The sequence below is a fragment of the Melanostigma gelatinosum genome (assembly GCF_949748355.1).
Source record: "Melanostigma gelatinosum genome assembly, chromosome: 19".
NCBI lineage: Eukaryota > Metazoa > Chordata > Actinopteri > Perciformes > Zoarcidae > Melanostigma > Melanostigma gelatinosum.
Window position 1 is genome coordinate 6,684,985 of NC_136652.1, and position 20,750 is coordinate 6,705,734.

At 44.9% G+C, this 20,750-nt stretch overlaps 1 protein-coding gene across 2 annotated transcripts in view; it reads left to right on the forward strand.

Moving 5' to 3' along the window:
- epha7 (eph receptor A7) overlaps positions 1-20,750 on the forward strand; it is an 85,124-nt gene that overhangs the window by 21,014 nt on the left and 43,360 nt on the right. For both annotated transcript variants that reach the window (XM_079291222.1, XM_079291223.1), the window contains exons 4-5: positions 355-510; positions 10,458-10,793. In XM_079291222.1, coding sequence (XP_079147348.1) covers positions 355-510; positions 10,458-10,793 — 492 coding nt within the window. The remainder of the gene's footprint in view (positions 1-354; positions 511-10,457; positions 10,794-20,750) is intronic.

The following is a 20,750-nucleotide window of genomic DNA, read 5'->3' on the forward strand; positions in this document are numbered from 1 at the left end:
TTCTCACAAATGTTATGGGGTTGCAAGATGATGAATGAGAAGAAAAAAACATTCTGTCACACAGATGTGTTTGTTCTCCAAACCGTTGCTTCTTTTGGTTTTATGAATTATTTTAAAGGGGTCTTTAAACAAAAACAAATGGGAAAAACTGCCCTATTCAGTCATTTTTATTTTAAAGATTGAATATGACAAATTGTAAAATTGAGCACCTGTTTCTAATTTTTGCTTATTCCATTATGCTGGGATTTTGGAGGAACTGATGAATTATATGAGACATACAAACGTCTGTGCAAAGAGGGAATGTTTCTCCCTCCGTTGACCTCATCCTTTTTGTTTCCCCCCCCCCTTCTACAGCGTGCGGCCGTGGTTTCTACAAGTCTTCCTCCCAGGACCTTCAGTGCTCTCGCTGTCCGGCGCACAGCTTCAACGACCGCGAGGGCTCCTGGCGCTGCGACTGCGAGGACGGCTACTACCGGGCACTCGCCGACCCTCCGTCTGTGGCCTGCACCAGTGAGTCCGCCGTGCCAAACTCAGCGCTTGATGGGATGTGAATTTAAACAGCCGCACATGCGAGGGGGGGGGGAACAAAAACAGACACACACACACACACACTCCAGAGCCTGCGGCAGACCTGTTCCGTTCGTCCGCATTGGCCTCATGAAAGGCCCAGATGTGTTCCGTGGCGGTTCCTCTGCCTCCCAGTGTGTCATTATAATTATGTTTGCAGGCTTTGCGTGTCTGTTTTCTGTCTTAGCTGGTTGCTAATGATGAGAGGAGCAATTTGCCATTTCCCGTCCGAAAGATTGCAATTACAGTCGGCAGCGGCAGCCCAGGCAGTGCCCTGCGTCTTCATTTGTCCTGGCCAGTGTTACGCTTATGTGACAGCCATTGATGGCTTATTTACACAGACTGTGGGGGAATGGGGGGGGGGGGGATTCTGTCTGAAAGGGGTGGGGCTGATTTGCTCCAAATCCATTCTCAAACAAGTTTATTTCAAGGTGCTCCTGGAGCACCCCCCCCCCCACCCCCCTCCTCCTGTTGCCTTCAGCTACTGAGCAACAGGGAGTGTCACACCCCAGCAGGGCAATGTTAGCACTCTGCTTTATCGCTGGAGGTAAACAGCACCCCCGAAACATAATCTCTGCACCTTATCTGTGTGCCGGCTTCATTCCACTGATAATGTATCGCAGGACTCCTGGAGAGGCCCGCAGGCTTCTGGCTGCTAAATACGCACCCTTCTTGACATATGTACTGAGAAGCAGCGCGGGGTTAAACTAACATTTTAAGACTGCGGCCATTTATTTTGCAGCATCTTTGTGTGGATGAGAAACAACAAAAACAGATATGCCGTACGCAGGGTAAATTAGCATGCCTTGTTCTCATCCCCGAGCAGTGCCGCTTTTTCCCCCCCAGAAAGCCCAAAGTAGGCCAAGTCAGAATCTCTATTGTGTGTGTGTGTGTGTGTGTGTGTGTGACGGAGAGAGACATTATGCAAACAGTGGAACGTCACGAGAGACACGTTGTCTTGTCTATGCATTGACTCGGAGATTAAAGAGAGGATTACACAAATTGGAGTTTGGATTTGATACTGTAAATATCACGTATGAAAGGATTCCTTGTCATTCACGGGCGTCTGTGAAGCGCCTCGTTGCTGCCAAACTCTTTCCAGTTATTTACAACTCACTGTCAGCGCACAGGTGTGTTCTTTGGTCATGAATCATTTGGCACGCGTCTCGGAAGTTTGCGCTTTTTCCTCAGATTTCTTTGAATTCCGCTATTATTTGGGAAAGTAATGTTTCTGCCGGGTGTGGGTTCATTAAAGTGAAAGTGTATTATTGAGAAAAAGACATTAATACAGCGGGCAAGGAAGAATAGATCATTACTTGGATAAGAAAGTTCTCTCTCTCGTTGTTAATGAGCTATGGTTTCCCACAAGCATTATCTGTCATCAAGCTTCTATTTAGCATTTTAGCTGGCTGTTTTCGTCTCCATGCTTGGAAAAGTTGGAAGAAATGTGCTCAGTGCTCAGGCCCGTCTCAAACTGCCTCCCTCAGCACATGAGCAAGTGGACTGTCCAGAGAGTCAGCCATTTTCTTTTTGAATTTAGCGACTGTGGGCTGGATTTACCACAAAAGTAGCAAAAATAGAGTGCCATCCCACACTACACTGTTGTAGTTATGTTTTCAGCATATAGAGTGTTCCTCTGGAAAACAGATTCTTTAAATGCATGCTGTTCAGACTGAAATCCCATTTTGGTCCCGTCATGCCATAGAGAAGTGGACATAGTCACCTTGACGTCACCCATTTGGTTTGTGGACTACAATTGTGAGGCCTTGAGGAGCGCAAAGAATAAAAAGTGTGCCCATTCATTCATTCAATCAATGTTCACGCCATTCAGTCGGTGTAAATATAGACATAAATACAAATTTCAAAAAGAGTTGAAGATATTAGTATCATTTAATATATTATTACTTTGAGTTCTGTGCCCTAAACAAGGTTAAAGACATTTTAACAACAAATACTGGGACTTGAGACTTGACTTGGTAGTTTTAAGTCTTTACTTGGGAGTTGACTCGGGACATGGGAGTTGCCGATCTTGACTTGAGAGTTGTCTGTCTGGACTAGGGACTTGTGTGTCTTGACTCGGGATTTGTCTGTCTGGACTAGGGACTTGCCTGCTGGACTAGGGACTTGTCAGTCTGGACTAGGGACTTGTCTGTTGGACTAGGGACTTGTCAGTCTTGACTCGGGACTTGTCAGTCTGGACTAGGGACTTGTGTGTCTTGACTCGGGATTTGTCTGTCTGGACTAGGGACTCGCCTGTTGGACTAGGGACTTGTCAGTCTTGACTCGGGACTTGCCTGCTGGACTAGGGACTTGTCAGTCTGGACTAGGGACTTGTGTGTCTTGACTCGGGATTTGTCTGTCTGGACTAGGGACTTGCCTGTTGGACTAGGGACTTGTCAGTCTTGACTCGGGACTTGCCTGTTGGACTAGGGACTTGTCAGTCTTGACTCAGGACTTGCCTGTTGGACTAGGGACTTGCCAGTCTTGACTCGGGACTTGCCTGTTGGACTAGGGACTTGCCAGTCTTGACTCGGGACTTGCCTGTTAGACTAGGGTCTTGCCAGTCTTGACTTGGGTCTTGTCTGTCTTGACTCGGGACTTGCCAGTCTTGACTCGGGTCTTGTCTGTCTTGACTCGGGACTTGCCTGCTGGACTAGGGACTTGTCAGTCTGGACTAGGGACTTGTGTGTCTTGACTCGGGATTTGTCTGTCTGGACTAGGGACTTGCCTGTTGGACTGGGGACTTGTCAGTCTTGACTCGGGACTTGCCTGTTGGACTGGGGACTTGTCAGTCTTGACTCGAGACTTGCCTGTTGGACTAGGGACTTGTCAGTCTTGACTCGGGACTTGCCTGTTGGACTAGGGACTTGTCAGTCTTGACTCGGGACTTGTCAGTCTTGACTCGGGACTTGCCTGTCTTGACTCGGGACTTGCCTGTTCGACTAGGGTCTTGCCAGTCTTGACTTGGGTCTTGTCTGTCTTGACTCGGGACTTGCCAGTCTTGACTCGGGTCTTGTCTGTCTTGACTCGGCAATTGACTCGGGACTTGCCTCTCTTATGTTCGGACTTGATTTGGGACTTGCAAAACAATGGCTCGGTCCCACCTCTCCTTTCTGAGCATGTCACAGATTAACATTTCAATGGTTTTATCTCAAATGTAAACAAAGAAGGAACCGCTGTGTAGCTCAGCAGGAGAGATGTTTGTTGTCTGCTTGTGGTGAGATTCCTTTTGCTCTGAGTCAGACCTCCTAATGATGGTGTCTTTGAAGCAGCTGAAGTGGCATTATCCCGTAACCGTCACTTGTGCCTGCAGCATCTGCTGTTGAGAAATAGTTATGAAGAGGCAACGGAGCGAGTGTAGTCTCATGGTTTTCAGACAAGTAAAAAAAAATGTCTGATGGGAGTTTGTCGAAATTGAAAATGAGTCCGGTGAATGAAATCCGTGACCTCAATTTGAACACAAAGTTCTGACAAAAAGGGTCCAGATTTGTCTCTTGAACTCCATGCCCATCGCCGTCTGACACAAACAAGGACATAACTCAGGCTCAGCTAATTTGAGGCCGGCCAATGACCACAAACCAGCAGTCCCTCTGTGTAGAGGGGAGGCAACCATACACATCCCGTTCTAAAAAGACAGGTCCATTACTCACTTCTCCAACCATCCTCATCAGACGTTAACGCTTCACTCCAACATCTCCCGCTGAACAAGGGCAGGACTCGCATGCAGTAGAAAGTTCCCACTTCTTTGCAGTGTCCTCTGGCTGTTCCCCTCTGGGTAATCACCTTGGCCAAGTAGCGTAGTAATTGCTGAAGTTGCCTAATGCACACTTTCCATAAACTCTGGGTCTACACTTGATGACCCCCATACATTTATATGTAAATATGAATTTTTAACTTGTATGAATAGCTTCGCTCTCCTCCTCATTCACTCTCAAATATTTTTTTATGTACGTGCATTTGCTCATTCATCGCTGGATTAAGTCACAGTGACTATTGGTCTAGTGACTATTTTTATATATATCTTTTTCAAGCGTTATCCAGACCTGGAGTGCATTGTAATTGAAAATGAATTTGTGCCTGAACAAATAGCATGATTGACAGGTTTTTTTTTCTTCATTTTTTAAAATAGGAGTTTGTAAAGCCTCCGTATCGTAGGCCTTAGCAAAACAGTGAGATGGATCTCTGGCACAAACAGAAAGCGTCTACGCGGATTTGACAGGAAATGAGACGAAGATGTAATGTGGGGACATGGAAAGCCGAATCGGCGCTGAATAAAGATGAGGGAAGAAGTTCCAAAAACATATAGTTCCAGATACATTGTTTCCCATGCGGTTCGTTTGTAGAGAGAGAGAGGGGGCGGAAGGATTAAAATGTGTTGGTTTTTTTTGGAACGCCTGTCTACGCCATTCATATGCAAAGTTGGGAGAAGAGGAGAGATGTACATGGGGGGGGTCGGCCATGGGGAGGCGTTTTCTCCAGGGGCTACACGCAGGCAGGAGTTGTTGACAGCTCGGGGAGTGGGCATCAATCACGCAGCAGCTGTGAGCGGCGCTGGTGCAAGCTCAGGGCTGAGAAGGGCAGTTGTGAGAAGTCGTCTCCTCCCGCCTCCCCCTCCCCTCCCTCCCTCCCCTACTGCAGCGGCCCATACAAATGTGCCGCCTCGACAACTTGACGTCCTTTAGAGGGTCCGTCCTGCCCGGAGTTGCTAGGGGACTGTGGGCTAGTGTTGCTACCAGATGTCAGAAGGCCTGGATTCACATCAACGGGAACTCGAGTTTAATCCACAACGCCTCGTTTTTGTTGCGTCGAAGCCGGATTTGTGATGAAAGATGAATTTCGGGTGCATAGCTGGCGGATTTTTTGGCCAAAAATCCTGATATTGTGATAAATCTTCTAGTGTATTGAATTACTTTGTGTATAATTGCGTAAAATGATTTTCTTGATGAAAAGTCCATTCGGAACCTCGGAACCGGTACCAGAACGCTCGGGCTATAGAGGTTAAGAATATGTTCTATGAAAGCATTTTGCCAAATACGATGCTGAATCTAACTTTTGACATTGGACCCTTCGATAAGACAGGACCTCATGGGACCGGGCCTCAGGGCAGGTACTCACTATGCCCAGTAGGACATTAATCCTTCCACCCATTATCTATATACACTTCATTACATCATTTTCTTTAGCGAGCACAAAGTTGACTTAATATAAATAAAAGCTAAAACTGAAAGAAAATAAGACCCAGGGTGTAATCAACCAAAGTGATCCTTTAAGATCAGTGCTGGGGAAAACACACAACGTATCATTAACTTCGACCTAATGACGTGTAAAATATCCTCATCATATCTACGAGAGGCCATGCAAATATGGTTTTGCAGCCACTTCACTCACACGATTCTCAGATGTCCTAATATTGTATGACATTTAAGAGTTGATGTAAATATATCCTGCTCACAGTTTGACCAATCGCAGACCAAGACTGAAAACAAACGTGGATTGTTGAAACACAGTCTTGGTGATGCTTTCCTTTTACTTTTTTTCATTCCAGTCCATGTGCCATCCTGCTGATTCCAGAGGCTGAAATGGAATTTTAGCTTGCGCAAGCAGCAAAGCCATTACTGAATTCAGCATGGCACTGAAGTGGTGTTGAATTTTTTGTTTATTACGATGACATCCGGAGGGCCTTCGGCACAAACAAATTGTCTTCGGGCTTCTTCTCCTCCCCTGCGTGGGTTCCCCTCACGCGGGTCCTGCTGCAAGCCTCATCATTAGAGGCTGGGGGGGGGGGTTCGCAACACACATTTGTAGAGCCGGGATTACCTCATGGGCGATTTGAATGCTGCTCGCCGCCCCCGTACCCACCGCTCCCCAATTAGAGCAGAGCTGGCTAATAGGCTGTGGAGGGTTAAGGCAGCCCCCGAGCACCTCTCAAGGCGGATAAGCGCCGGATTCTTCTCTCCTAAGCTTGGATTTACTCAGGTCTCACAACTCTGTGGAGGTGGGGCTTTGAATCGTGACCTTAAAAATACGATCTAATACCATACTATATTTCCGATATGGTAGATTATTAGATGTAGAGGATACTTCGGTGCAGCCGAGGTCTGTTTTCTCACCAACTTCACGCACCGGAGTACTTTGTTTACTCCACAAAATCACAGGTTCTGCTTTAAGAAACCTGCACCACGTTAGCATGCAAAGTGCAGGAGGAGCAGACCGTGCATGCACGTATTCCATATTTATTACGACAAAGCGACAAAAACACACAGCGGCAGCGTTCGCGAGGGGAAGCCAGCTAGTGATTGAGACGTTTCAGGGTGTGGGGGCTCCGGCAGGCTAATCCGTGAAATGAAACTTGACTGGGAGGAGGGGTGAGAGAGGAGAGAACACGAAAAGATAAGAAAGAGTGGGGGCAGTGAGAGACAGAGAGGAGAAAAAAAAGAGTGAGGAAGAGGAAGAGCGACGAGCCCTTGAGCTGTAAGGAAGAGCAGACAGACAGCGGAGGGGCTCAGGCTGCAGCGGTAATCCGTGCTGTCGGTGAAGTGGGGGCAGAGTGGGCAAGTCTAGAGAGCATATTCTGAGACACAATTTTGACGCCAAGGCAGAGGAAGAAGATATTGAAGATAGGGGTTCGGAATGCTTCTGAAAAGTGGGTAGTACGATTGTGTCATCTCACCACGTCACCGTGTTTGTACTTTGTTTTCCCCCCAGGTGTGTGATGTTCCGTGTCACCTACGTGATGGGAAAACAGGGTTAGCGTTAAAATAAGTGTCCACGCTGTCGATCGCGGTGACAAACTGCAGAGTCATTTTTCCTAAGAATGAATGCAGATTGTGATCTTTCATACTGAAAACAAAAGACAGATTTTTAGCGGATGTTTATGGGTTTTTTTTGTCCAGTGGGCACTTTATACTTTCAGTGTCTTTGTCATTTATCATGTGCGGCGTGAATGATTTTGCGGTGAGAGCTTGAGAGAACAGTTCAAACCCTGCCTAGTCTTTACTCTCCTCTACATGTATTCGGATTGTCTTTTACGTAAAGTTACAAAAGTTGTAGGACCCAGCCTCGATGCTTGCACCCCAAAAACGGAGACCTCCTTTACACCGTTTTGTATCTGGATTTTATACAGACAGATATGATTTAACCTTTTTACAGCTACACCTGGTAGGCCAAACATATGCGTCTCCAATGTCCACATTGAGCTCTGATCGTTCTGCTGGTATGAGAGCCAATCCGCATTGCCCGCAAAAATATGCGTTAACCAACCACCCGCACCTGCCCTGCAAACCACCAAATTGTATGTAGTAGCACAAATGACCTTGCTGGTTTGTCACTTTTTGAGCCAGCCGCCCGCCGGAAGCCTTGATTATCTCCTTGTAGGCCTTGCTAAGCACCCGATCCCGTCCGACCCGATACCGCCCACGGAGGCCTAGCTGTTGTAGGCCATGTGGATTGATCGGATCACATCTGAAAGGTGCATTTACATCTGTACTTTCTTGTGATTAAGTACTCTCCGATTGCAACCCGATCACCTAAAACGCATTTCTATGCGAGGTGTTCAGTGGGAAAAGAGGATGTGAGGTGATCTGACAAGCATTCCGTTTTAAAGTATTCTTTACGAGGGAGAAAGCCTGCAAGGTAGTGTGCATCTGAAAATAAAAAACCGAAACAAGAGGTCACACAGATCCAAGGTCAGTCCAATCTCATTTCCTTTCGCCTCTGGTTGCCGAGATGTCGTCGCTCTGTGGCACCTGAGACCCAAACGAGAGTGGCACGGAACGAAATGAGGTGCCGTAACCGCTCACCGGTGGCAATGGAAAGGCGGGGGTAAATATTCAGACCGGGAAGGTGCGTGGGCGTCCCGAGTGCGGATGTGTCGAGGCACACCTTCCCCCTTTTTGTTCTGCGAGGAAGATTGAGAGCGCGGTTTGATTTGTCAGTGCCGAGGCTGAAGTAGAGCGGTGCTATCAGCAGTCGCTCCTCTCTGCTTTACCTGCCACAGGTGGCTCCTTCATCTTCCCAGTCCACAGTCTGTTATCTCGCCCGATAATCATGAATATGGATGTCTCCCGTTGAGCCCTCGGTTCTAAAGGGTGGAACAGGGAAAAACAATCTAAGTGCTGCATTAATGAGCCTGGATATTGTGGTAGCAGTTTTTTGGCTCGGTGCATATGCATAACCCATTTTCTTAAGTTAATGTGACAAATTGAGCGAGTGGAGAGGTCCCTCCCCGACGTTTCGCTCAAAGAGTGTTTCCTGAGAAAAGCAGAGTGGTTTTTGAACCTCCCAGAGAACAGACTGAAGATGTTCTTAGCGCATTCATAAACAAAGAATACAAGTCATATAATCTTTACTGCGTTGAGGCGGGGGGGTTAATCCATATCAACATCTGGGGCCATAAAAGCCAACAGCCTGGAATTTGAAAGCAGCAATTTGTTATTCATTGTTTTACGAGATGAGCTAATCTCTCCGCTGTTACGTGAACATTTACAGGCAAGCGCTTTGTGGTCCGGTGCACTTTTGTTCCTTTTTATTCCTTATTGTGTTTCAAGTGAAACTCTGTACGGCAGTTACAGGGCGGTGATAATCCAGGTTTAAATCTTGTTCATAAATCATGTGGGCGAGTCGGGCTTTGAGTTCTTTTTTTGGAGGACGTTAACTTTAAGTGTCCTGCTGTCTGTATGATATAGCTATCCCAAGCAACCCTGTACAGCCATCATCTCCTGCTGGGTGAGCTGTATATTTTTGGAGAACTGGAAGACTTAGGGAGTGACGGTTGCTTCCCCTCCGTGTAACCCTGTCTCAATCATTTTCATAGCAGCTGCAGATTTGATGCCGTTAAGAATCGCTATGTAAACAAAGCACTTAGTCAGTCTGGATGAATCAGCGGCTATGTTTGCATGCATGAGTGCACTGTAAAAAAAAAAAGAAGAAAATTGTCAGGTTGTTTCAAAATGCAATCATGAGGGTGCACCCTTCAGCTCAATGGAGCTCTTAAGCATTGTTTTTACATAACATGTACATATCTGGAACCCATTGGCTATCTGCGTAGCACCAAACAGCAGACAGACCTGCATTAACAGAACATAACTCAAGTCAAAGCTACTTTATTGCCATATCTGCACTGTGTCTACTGAATGTATACTTTTGGACCCCAAAGTGGTCCAAAGAACAGATTGCAAGCTTTGACATTTTGTGTCAACTGAAACAGTGCTTGCTGATTTGCTTGATTCGATTTCATCAAAATGTAACTGGATTTAAGAATGTAAGATAAGGAATTGAGGTCAGCTAATAACTGTCAAGTTACAGTTACAAGAGTTGCTGGTAAGTTCCGGCTAAAGCAGCTTCAAGTAGGATTACTTATGTCACGCTGCCTAATTATTGCAGCTTTTGCTGTGCTAGTGCACGATTACGACAGCATGTGGCTGGTACTGTGTGTGTGTGTGTGTGTGTGTGAGTCATCATGACAGAATGTGGTCCTGGAGACACCGACTGTTGCAGGAATGACCACAGAGGTTTTGAGTACTTTATATGTCTGTCTGTGGATAGATTCTGTCAACAATGAGAGCGTCACAACTCTCCAATGAAATGATTCCCCCTTTGAAACTCTGGGCTCCACTCCTTCATTTCACCAGCCCTCCAACACTGACCTTGTGCCTGCCAGAGCTGACTTATTTTCAGTGTAGGCTACCTGTACTGGTCTTATTATAATTGAGTGTCAGTGTTAGGCTCTCGGGCTGGAGCTGGCATACACTGTAGTGTGTGTTTTTTTTTTTTTCCTCTTCTTTCTCAGAGCACAGTGAAAGCACAGATCCAGTCATTGCACACTCTTGGCTGTCACTTTCCTTGGCACTCAGTTGTTTCATTCTGGCTTCCTCTGTGTCCACCTTTGACAGGACCTCCCTCCGCACCACAGAACCTGGTCTACAACATCAACCAGACCACCGTCGGCCTTGAGTGGAGCCCGCCGGCTGATACGGGCGGCCGCAACGACGTCACTTACAGGGTCATATGCCGGCGTTGCAGCTGGGAACCCGAGGAGTGTGTGCCGTGTGGGCCCAATGTGGGATACTCTCCGGCGCAGTCGGGATTAGTGGACACTTACCTGAGCATCGTGGATCTGTTCGCCCACGCCAACTACACCTTTGAGGTGGAGGCCGTCAACGGCGTATCGGACCTGAGCCGCACGCAGAGGCTGTTCGCGGCGGTCAGCATCGCTACCGGTCAAGCAGGTAAGGGCTCTTACGTCAAACTAAAGAGCAACTTGTTTGTTTGATCCGTAAACAAACAGAAATGTAAGAGTTCATCAACAATGTCTGGGAACCAGAATTGTTACAGCACTTAACCCGCCCTTAAAGTGCATATTTGTTTTCACACATTTCTTTTTGATAATGGATCAAACGTACAAGATACAATGTGTTCATTTGGAGTCTTTAGAAGTGCTAGCTGCTAAGCTAGGCTAACCTTGTCATTTCTTTTAACACAGCAACCCTGTCTCCTACAAAATTACGTTCCCATGCAACTCAACTGCGTACTCTGTTTAGAGGGAAACGTACTTTCTCCCGGATTACAGTCAGTTTTAAATGTTGTAAATTGAAACAAAACACAAAACGTAACAAATCTACGTGGTTCTGTTTCGTAAACATATCAGTTTGGCTTAAAGGATTTAAGATGAGTCAAAAAATAAGACTTTTGGTTTCACAAAGGACATGGACAGTGGCCTCCTGGGTCAAAGTCCTGTGTTTGTTTGACTCATCCATCAACCCCAACCTCTTTCCCAAGGCGGATTTCCACTGACTACAATCAGAAACTAATCTGGGATACGTCAAAAAGAAACGTTAACGTGAAAATATGTTTCCCTTAAAATGTAACTGAGTGAATAACCACATATCCCATAATGTTACTCCAGAAGCTAGAGTTGGAAATGTTTGGCTCACACCAGTCTGTGCACAGTTCACCCTCTGCTCCAGCTGAGCGAGCATTAGGCGATTGACAATTTCATTTTGGAAACATCTCATATGCAAACTACGATAATGATTCCCCATTAGCATTAATGACCATACTCTGATATTATCCAGTAATATATCCACTATGCATATTACCCAGAGTAATTGAATGTGTGTATCAGCACTACGGTAGCCAACATTATTATCTTAGCAACAATTTTTTAGCAACGTATTTGCAGTGCAGTCTCGAGGGAATGCTGTAATTAAAATGCTGTATTTTATGGTGACAAACTCCAAAGCCCTTCTTTTTTTATTCATTATTTCTATGGATCCACCCAACAATATTCCCTTTTCATGCTTGAGCATCCATGAAACACAGTTGGCCTAAAAGAGTGCTGTGATGATGGTGATTAAAATAGAGAGAACTGAAGCTCTAGCTGGATGTGCAAACTCTGTCCATTCACATTCACGTCATCGTTTCAATGTGAAGTTAAGCTGCTCACCTGTCATACATCTGCAGAAGCTGTGGTTTGCAACCACAAACAGTTTACTGATATATCTCAGTCGACTAGATGTTCGCATCCGGGAGAGATAGGGACAGAAAGAGAAGCATTTAAATGAATGGATGTGTTTTGGATGCGGTGTCGGGGATGATGCATTTCGCCGCGCTCGATTCGTGACATAGACACGCGCTGGAATGTGCCCGAGTGTTTGCCTGGCCAAGGGCACGAGGGTGGCGGGGAAGAGGGCAACCTGCAGGAAAAAATGGAGAGCAAAAAACAACAATTAACAGACGCTCTTTGAGAGTCACTCATGATTATACGTGGCACGTTGACAACAGACTATTACTCAGCTAACCCGGCGGAATATTTAGCCATTAGCCATTGTGAAGGCGAGCGGTGGGCTTGGCCAAGATGGTGTCATGTTTATTATTTTGAGTAAGTGGCACCATTTAAAGAGCTTTAACACTGTAATCAGTGTAATTGGTCAGCATGGATGAGGCAGCTGATGATTTTCTTGGCAAATTCCATTGACATCCAATGTGATAATTTTCTTTTAATGAAAACGTGCCTTGATTTTTTTTCCCAAAGTATTTTTTTGGTATTTGGACGGACAAGTCTCTGAAACACTATTTCTGCCATGATACTAAAACACCTCTTTTAAACTCGGAATAATCATATTCCTTCTGGGTTAGCGGCTCTTGAAGGCAAGTCGGCCCACTACATCGATTCAATTGACAGAGTGATACCTTTTAAAGCAGTGGCTCTCAACCATTTGTGTGTCAAGGACCCCGAAATTGAGGCACAAAAGGTCACGGACCCCCATTTGATTTTGCTTCAGGGACCTTCAGCTGAAAAGATATTCAGTTGTTGGATATGATTAAGACCAGAACTACAACTACAGTTGGAGGAAGTGAAACCTATGATCAGAATAGTCACTCTTACGAGTTTTAATCACATTGGGATCACCTCTATGGTTAATTTATTGGTGACAATAAACTATTCCCTATTCCCCCTTTCTCCATCAAGGACCCCTGGGGGTCTAAGTTCTAAGAAAGGTGGCGGAGCTCAGCAAAACTCCGGCTGAAGTGCAAGTCAATAGTCGGTCGGTATTGACGGCCGTGTGATGTCTCTCTCTCGGTTTCCCGTCTTGGGCAGACATTAGCTCCACACTGCCTGGCTCATTGTCCTGCTCGCCGAACCCTCACCGCGTCCAGCGCTCTCTGGCCTGTTCGGGAACGCTCGAGCGCTTTGTAATTGGAACGCCGCAGCTTCCTAAAACAATCGGCCCCTTCCTGAGCGAGCGTGCAGGACCACTCGATAAGAGAATGACTGCATTATTAAAGCTTTTATGGCTCATCATTCAGAATTGATTAACCTTTCGCGTGGCGAGGCGCCGCGGCCTCATAGCACCGACAGAACCTTAAAAAAGAATAAAAAAAAGAGAAGCTCCCCACCTCCGCCTCCTGCATGGTAATCGCGTTTATGGGCGCAGTAGCTCGGGACTGGAGGGGATGAACGCGTAGTGTGTGAATGCAGATGGCGATCCATCTGATGAGGAATTCACACCTCCCCTAATTACACCAAAGGCGAGGCTGGAGCTGCAACACGAGGTGCTGAGTGCTTATTGTTCCCAGAAACCTAATTACCTCTCAGCTCCGTCTTAAATGAGTTTAAGTGGAGGCTGCGAGTTCATAAGCTTGATTTCTCCAGCTCCGTCCTTGCGGCGGTTCAATAGGGTTTTTCTTTTTGTTGTTTTTTCCCACCGTCATGTTGAGGATTTTCGCCGTCGTCTCCGCCGCCTTACGCTGGAAGTTGAGAGCGCTTTTCAATCAGCACTTCATTGTGAGTCGACGGCGCCGCAGAGCCGCCCCCTCGGAGGCCGCGCACTCGTAAACGGGGCCTTTTGTTCATCCGGCACACTTGCGAGCGGGCACTGCTCATAGAGCGAGCGTAAATATTTATTCAAGCGGATGTTCACATCTCAGAGCCAGGACAAATCGCTGTGGAGAAGGGCACAGCAATAGGATTTTAAATTGGTTATGGGAAAGGCTACAGGACCCGTGTGTGTGTGTGTGTGTGTTCACGACCAATGAAATGGGGTTTAGGTGCGATCAGCAAGAGGTATAAACAATATAATGGGTGAAAGGAAGAGCCTGTGGAAATTGATTTTAATGTTGACTGCTTGTGTTAGCCAGCAGCCCAAAGCCTGTTACACTCAGATAGCAACTTGTACAACAGTTGAGCTGTGCTCTGATGTCTCCACAGGCGAGTCAGAGCAGAAAACAGTGGGTGTGACACAGCGAATGGATTATTTAGACTATGGCGAATTTCGACCAGAAGTGCCTCAGAGTGCCTGGGTTGTCATTCCAAAACACTTGATGAGATAACGACATCATTTCCAAATTCTGACCCGTCTTGGTGCGAAGCCCCTGGCGATGCTTGCACAATGTTTTGCACCTATACCACACAACGGAGTGTGATCTCTCACTGTTGGATTTAAAAAATGTGTTTTCCACTGAAGCCTTAAAAGAGCGAATTAAAAGGGGAACTGTGCCCATTTTCAAAACGCCATCCATGTTATTCCTCTGGTGTAAGACAGTCCAAGAATATTAGTAACTCTCTCCCCACCTCTGAAAACTGGAGTGATAAAACTCAAGTGTGTGACGTCATGAAGTGTAAAGTGTGGATTTGCTCCACAGACGATTGTGGGTCGGAATAGCCAGAAAAAACATGCTGACTTGCAATACTGCAAAATGCGACCTGGATGCAGGAGGACATCCTGGTAGTTTTTGGCATACTGCATTTGACAAGCTTTGTATTTGGACGTACTAAACCCTTTACTGGCATACTACATAGTATGGTAATATTGGTATTGGAACGCAAAGTTCCCTGTAAGCATGGTCTACTGGAAACCCAAAGTATGAACCTGTAAATGTGCCCTTTAAAATCAGGCTGTGTCAGATAGTTCCTCACTTTCTTTCCCACCAACATGAGTATGTATATTTATTTAAACGTGAGAAAACGTGCTAAAACTCGGTGATAGGCTTCCCCGTCCCTACTGGCAATGGGAAAGGAGTCTCTGTTTTTGTTCTGGTGTGTCATGTTTGGATAAAAAGTGCGAGTAAACAGTGAAAATGTTACGGTGGTTACCTCTTTTATACATATATTAATTAACGAGTGTCTCTCTTAAATTCTCAAACCAGAGGTGTTGATTGTTGACTTGTAAAGAGGGTTTTAATGAGTTGGATTGTATTCGCTTGTTTTTCTTTCTGGTGGCTTTTAGGAGAGCATATGAATAGTACGTTTTGTACTTTAATAAGTAATTCTAACTGTCCTAATCCCGGTTGATTTCATTTATCACACATTCACTCCAACTTGCATCACGCACCCTCGCGCCTGAAAAGTGGCTAAAATTAGCGCTTCCACTCGGGTCTCATATTTCCATCACTCTGAATCGGAGCTGGAGCCGATAAATACCTGTGACTACTGCAGAGCCATTCGTCCCCAGGAATGAATGCTGAGTGTAACCTTTCCCCCGAAAATACAAAAAGCCAATGTCAGTGTGTGTTAAGTGGCTGTTGTTTTTTGGCAAGGGAGAACGGGACTATAGAGGAATCTCAAAATCAGCAAACACTTATCTTTTCTATTTCTTTCCAGCCATCCGTCGCTACATTTGTTTTGCAACACTGCGAATGCGAGATGATGTTACACTGCAGTCCTCCCTCAAGTTCAAACCTAATTAAACATTCAGAGAGAGCAGGCTATTCCCTTTAGTACCATCTCTCAATGCAAAAGGGGGGGGGGGGGTATTGAGGCACACAAGAATGTGAGCTAAGCATTTTTACTTTGATCCGAAAATCCTCTGTGCCCTTGCTTTGCGTGAGAAGTGGTGCCACCGTCCTCCCGCAGTCGAGTGTCTGGAGTTCAGAAAAGAAGATGGCGATAAGACTTTCTTGCATGATTTGATAAATACTTACCGCTACAAGAGAGGAGCAACGATCATTTAAATAATAAATGTTTGGTGGGTGCAAACTGACACCCCGGCTCCCCAGTGGTAATCTATATGGCCACGTTATTGACACTTAATCATCACTAAATGGACATTGTTCGGTGCATTTGTGACAGTAACACTTTGGGGAACAACAAGGCCATTGATTTATCCCTTTTTGTGTTCTTATCTGCCATGGTGGCCTTAAACAGAAGGATTGATTGATTCTGAGCGGTCCCCTCTGACCAGTGCCAGCCAGTGTAATTTTCTAGTTAAGCGGATCCTCCTTTGTAGCATTTGTCCCCGGTTTTACGTTACCTGGGAGCACATTCTCTCTCTCTCTCTCTCTTCCCCCCCAACCCAACCCATGCTCCACATGCTCGCAGTAATTTGATGAGAGCTGGGCAAAGCGGCGGGATTCAACAGCTGCAATAAAACTGTGCTGGTCTCAGAGCAGCAGCTCGGAGCACTTAACCTGTAGCTTTTCTGTAAATGCCTCCTGATTTGTCTGTCACCCAATCCGTCAGCAATGAATAATTTTCATGGAAGGTGCACTTTAATTACTTTCCCATTTAAATGGCATTATCGTGGCCTATCTAGGTAATTAATCTCACCAAGTATCCCGTTTCAGCCTTTTATTGCTGGCAGACAAGCTCCCTAAATCCCCCCCCCCCCCCAGAACCTGCCATGCTTGATCGGGCCCTCCCTCATAGAAGCTGGCGTTGCCTCTTTCCCCTTCACTTGGTCCCTATCGCATTCATTGGACAGTCCTTTCTCTCTGTCCAGGCAACGGGCTGTTTCGCCGCCTTGGAGAGGACACATGCGTGCGGTGCTGTAGTCCAGAATAGGCCTCGCCTACTAGTGCCGGTTTAGAGGGCTGATGGCTGCAGATATCTTGTGTTGTTATTCGACACAGGTTTTTCTTCTTGCCAACAAATTGTATGTCAAGATTCAAACCAACAATGAGTGTGTCTCAATGACGAACAAGTATTGTGGGTGTATCACAGCTTGATATATCTTATTCATCTGTGCCTCAGAGCTCCATTGTTAAAAAAACGATTGAAAACATCAATTGCACTGAGTGAAATGTGGTAAACACACATACAGTGTAGTTTATTTTGACTCAATCCCACATACACCAAGTGTGGATTAATCAGACACTGAAAATGATTAACGCACTCTTTGAAATAAGAGGTACTAACTAGAACCAGATAAGGTTCCCCAGCTTGTCCCCATAGGAGAACCTTTTGGTTATTGGCAGAACATTAAATAAAAGGTTCTACTTGGATCATCAAGGTATATACCTACAACAGTCTGTGAAAAGGTACCACCTAGAACCCTTCTCCATCGTCTGAGAGTGTTTGCAAGAACCTTTTTATTATCCAAGGGTTTCATCTAAACCCACCCAAGGGGTCCCACCAAGAACCCTTTCATATTCCAAGGGTTTCTTCTAGAACCAACCAAGAAGGCTCTACAAAGAACCCTTCCATATTCCAAAGGTTTCATCTAAACCCACTCAGGGGGTCCCACCATGAACGATTTCATATTTCAAGGGTTTCATCTCGAACCTTTTACATAAAGATACAACGGAACCTCAAAATTACCTTTTCGGCGTCCCCGAAGTCATGAGGTCTGAGTGTCTGTGTGACCAAAATTATGACCACAATTTCTATACATCTGAGGATATTTACGATGCAGAAAAAACAGAACCGCACGCACATCTGCTGTTTTTGCCTCAGTTACTCTTTTTTTTTTTTGGAGTACGATAAAGCAAAAATATTCAGCTGTTGAAACCTCTTTTCCAATCTCAGCGATATAATAAATAGTCTTTGAGCTTTTCAGGGATCACAGAGATGTAGATGCAGCCTGCAAAAGGCAAGTTCATATTACAAAGAATCAGAAAGAAAGGGCGAGTCAGCATGCAGTTGTGGAACAAAGGAAAACCAAGACATCGGCAAAAAGTGTCTTAAGATTGAAGACGTGCAGTTCGGACACACAGAAATATCTTTATTTCTTTGTTCCTTTGTACCAGCAGCTGATTAACAGGTGGTTCTACTGGCCGGGCAACCACCATATTCCCTCAAATATCATGTTAAAGGATATTTCTCTATTCCTCATTTTCTGTTGATTATTTTGGTCTATACCCACAGAAACTGTCTCCAACCCCTGTTTCTCTGGATTTGGATGCTATGTTATTAATTTGGAACATTTGCAGGGAGCGATATTATTTCATTCTGAAAGCTGTCTGAAAAGTTGCAACATTCTGATGTGTTGGCCCCAGTTGGGAATATGTGGAAGTTTAAAAAGGGAGCGCCGATTCACATTCAGCTTCGTCCTATGGGCCGGGTTCCCCCGGAGCAGACACAAGACACGGCTTTAATTATTCAGACCTCTCCGAGGCAGCAGAAAGAGATTGAGGCAATGTTTTTTTTTTCTTTGGCAGTCTATCTGCTGTTTACCTTCCCCACAAAAACTCAGCTTTTCAGTCAGACCCTCACCTCTTTTTTCCCCCTCAGACGTCAGCCGCTCGCATTTATCAGCAGAGACATTTGACAACTCTTTTATATTTTTTTGGGCAGAAGTTGGCCACTAAACAAGTTTCCCCCAGCATTGTTGCGCTTTATCAACGTTTTGGGGGATATTAAATTTGCGTGTGTATTTTCCGATATCCTTTACCCATTTGTAAACAAACAAGGATCTCTGTGCAAGCAAGAAGCAGGAAGCTCCGGAATTGAAATGTTTGACTGGACTCGCACATGTTTACATGTTGGCGGCAGTCTGGCCCAGTGGTTAGAGTGACAGTCCACTGATGTAGAGGTTCACCACACAGGGCGGCCTGTTGAAGTGTCTTTACGCAAGACACACAACTGATAATCTGCTCTGTCACTCCGAGCGAAATCATCATCCAAATGCCTTGAATGTGCAATGTCAAGAGTCAAAGTGTCAGCAAGGCTCGTATTATTATGATCCCTCTATCACCGTATCTGTCTACAAGGAAGCTGGAAATACGGCATGCTGGTACTTCCAAACTTTAAATCACCGCTGTAGACCTTTGCTGTCCTTGGCCATGCACATCATTGTGATGTCTCCAGTCAGGATGCTTTCTATTGCTCCTTTGTAAAAAGGGAGGAAAATATTAGTTTTAGTTTTCAAAAAACTTCAGTAGCACTCTTACATACACAAAACTTTCCAGGTTCTTACCGAGAGGTTTGTTCATGTATCATTCATAACCTGATTGGCAGAACATTTTATTCCTAAAAAAAAAAAAAATGTTGAAAATAGATATTTTTGTATTTTCTTATTAATGGATTGATAGAGAGATTTGTGCTGTAAAAAGCTTTGATCCTTACATGTCAACAAAAAATAACAATTTGAATCTGGCTTTATTCGATGTTCAGATTTCTGCTCTGGAAATGTTTGCTAATTGGCACATATTTAATAAGTTATGGTTCATTTGCATATCCAGACATTCAGAGAGATTCCAATTAAAAAAAAGAAAACTTTGATAAATGAATTGCTTGAATGTATGTAGTAACCTGGGAAGTTTCATGGTGATATTATCATTATTTGTTTTAACTATTCACCTGGTGTGTCTCACCTTAAAAAGGGTCAGTTCACCCAAAATTCAAAATAATCCATGAATATAGTTTTGGTTTTCCGTTTTCGGAGGTATATATCCGATGACCCGATATGTGATTTCTGTCCCAATAGTATAATGGAGGTTTTTTTGGCTGCTTTTGAATTTTAAAAATGCTATTTTTAATAGCTGCGAGCAGCACAAAGTGAATTCCATTCACATGTGTAGTATAGGGCGGAGGCAGAAATGCAATCTGACATATCACAGAAACTGGACAAAAAGGACAAAGTATGTTTTTGAACAACACACACATGCACGTGTCTTAACTGAATCGGATTGTGTTTCCCGGGTGTGAGCGCCGCAGCAGTCTCCGTGCCACCATCGCACGGTGACAGATCACGAGCACAGAGTATTCGCTCAGTGAAATTACAGACCTGAGGGGTAGTTGATGAGAAATGTCACTGTCGACAAAAATAGAACTCTAATATATTCCATCTCAGGTTTGTTGGACACACATTGATGTCTCTAGGTGAGTGCCACTAATTAAGGCAGTCAGCATGGTGCGGCAGATGAAGCGTGGGACAAATAACAGTGTGACCTGAGAACAAAAGAGCCGCAATGAGCGTGTACATATTTAGCAGCGTGATGAAGCACTCGCAGCACACGGTAGTTGAGCAGCGAAGTCCTCGTAGCAGAGAAACGCACCCCATTATTTGTCTTCTTTCTTGAAACGGTGATTATTTTCAGCAAAATCATGATGATAATAAAGGAGGTTGGAAGCCAGAAGGTGAAGCTGTCAAGGTTTATCTTTATCATTTATCTTTAATTTTTTTCGGTTTTGACATTGTAAATTTATGGAAGAGCATTATGGCCAGGCATATGGCGGAAAAATGCATTAATTTTGCATTTCAAGAATAAAGTCAAAATGACGATAATAGCGTCATAATGTTAAGAATAAAGTCAAACTTTCAGTATTAGTTCAAGGCATAAGATTTTTAAAATTTTTGGAAAATAAAGTCCCTTTCAAGAATAAAGTCAGAAAAATGCATCAGTTGCAAAAGGTTAACGCCCAAAAAGTTCTATGGATGGACTATATTTGTCGTTTATTGACATTTAAAGCAACAGCAGCTCGTGGTGACGCCATAATTCAAAATCAGCACCCTTGCTTCTCTCCC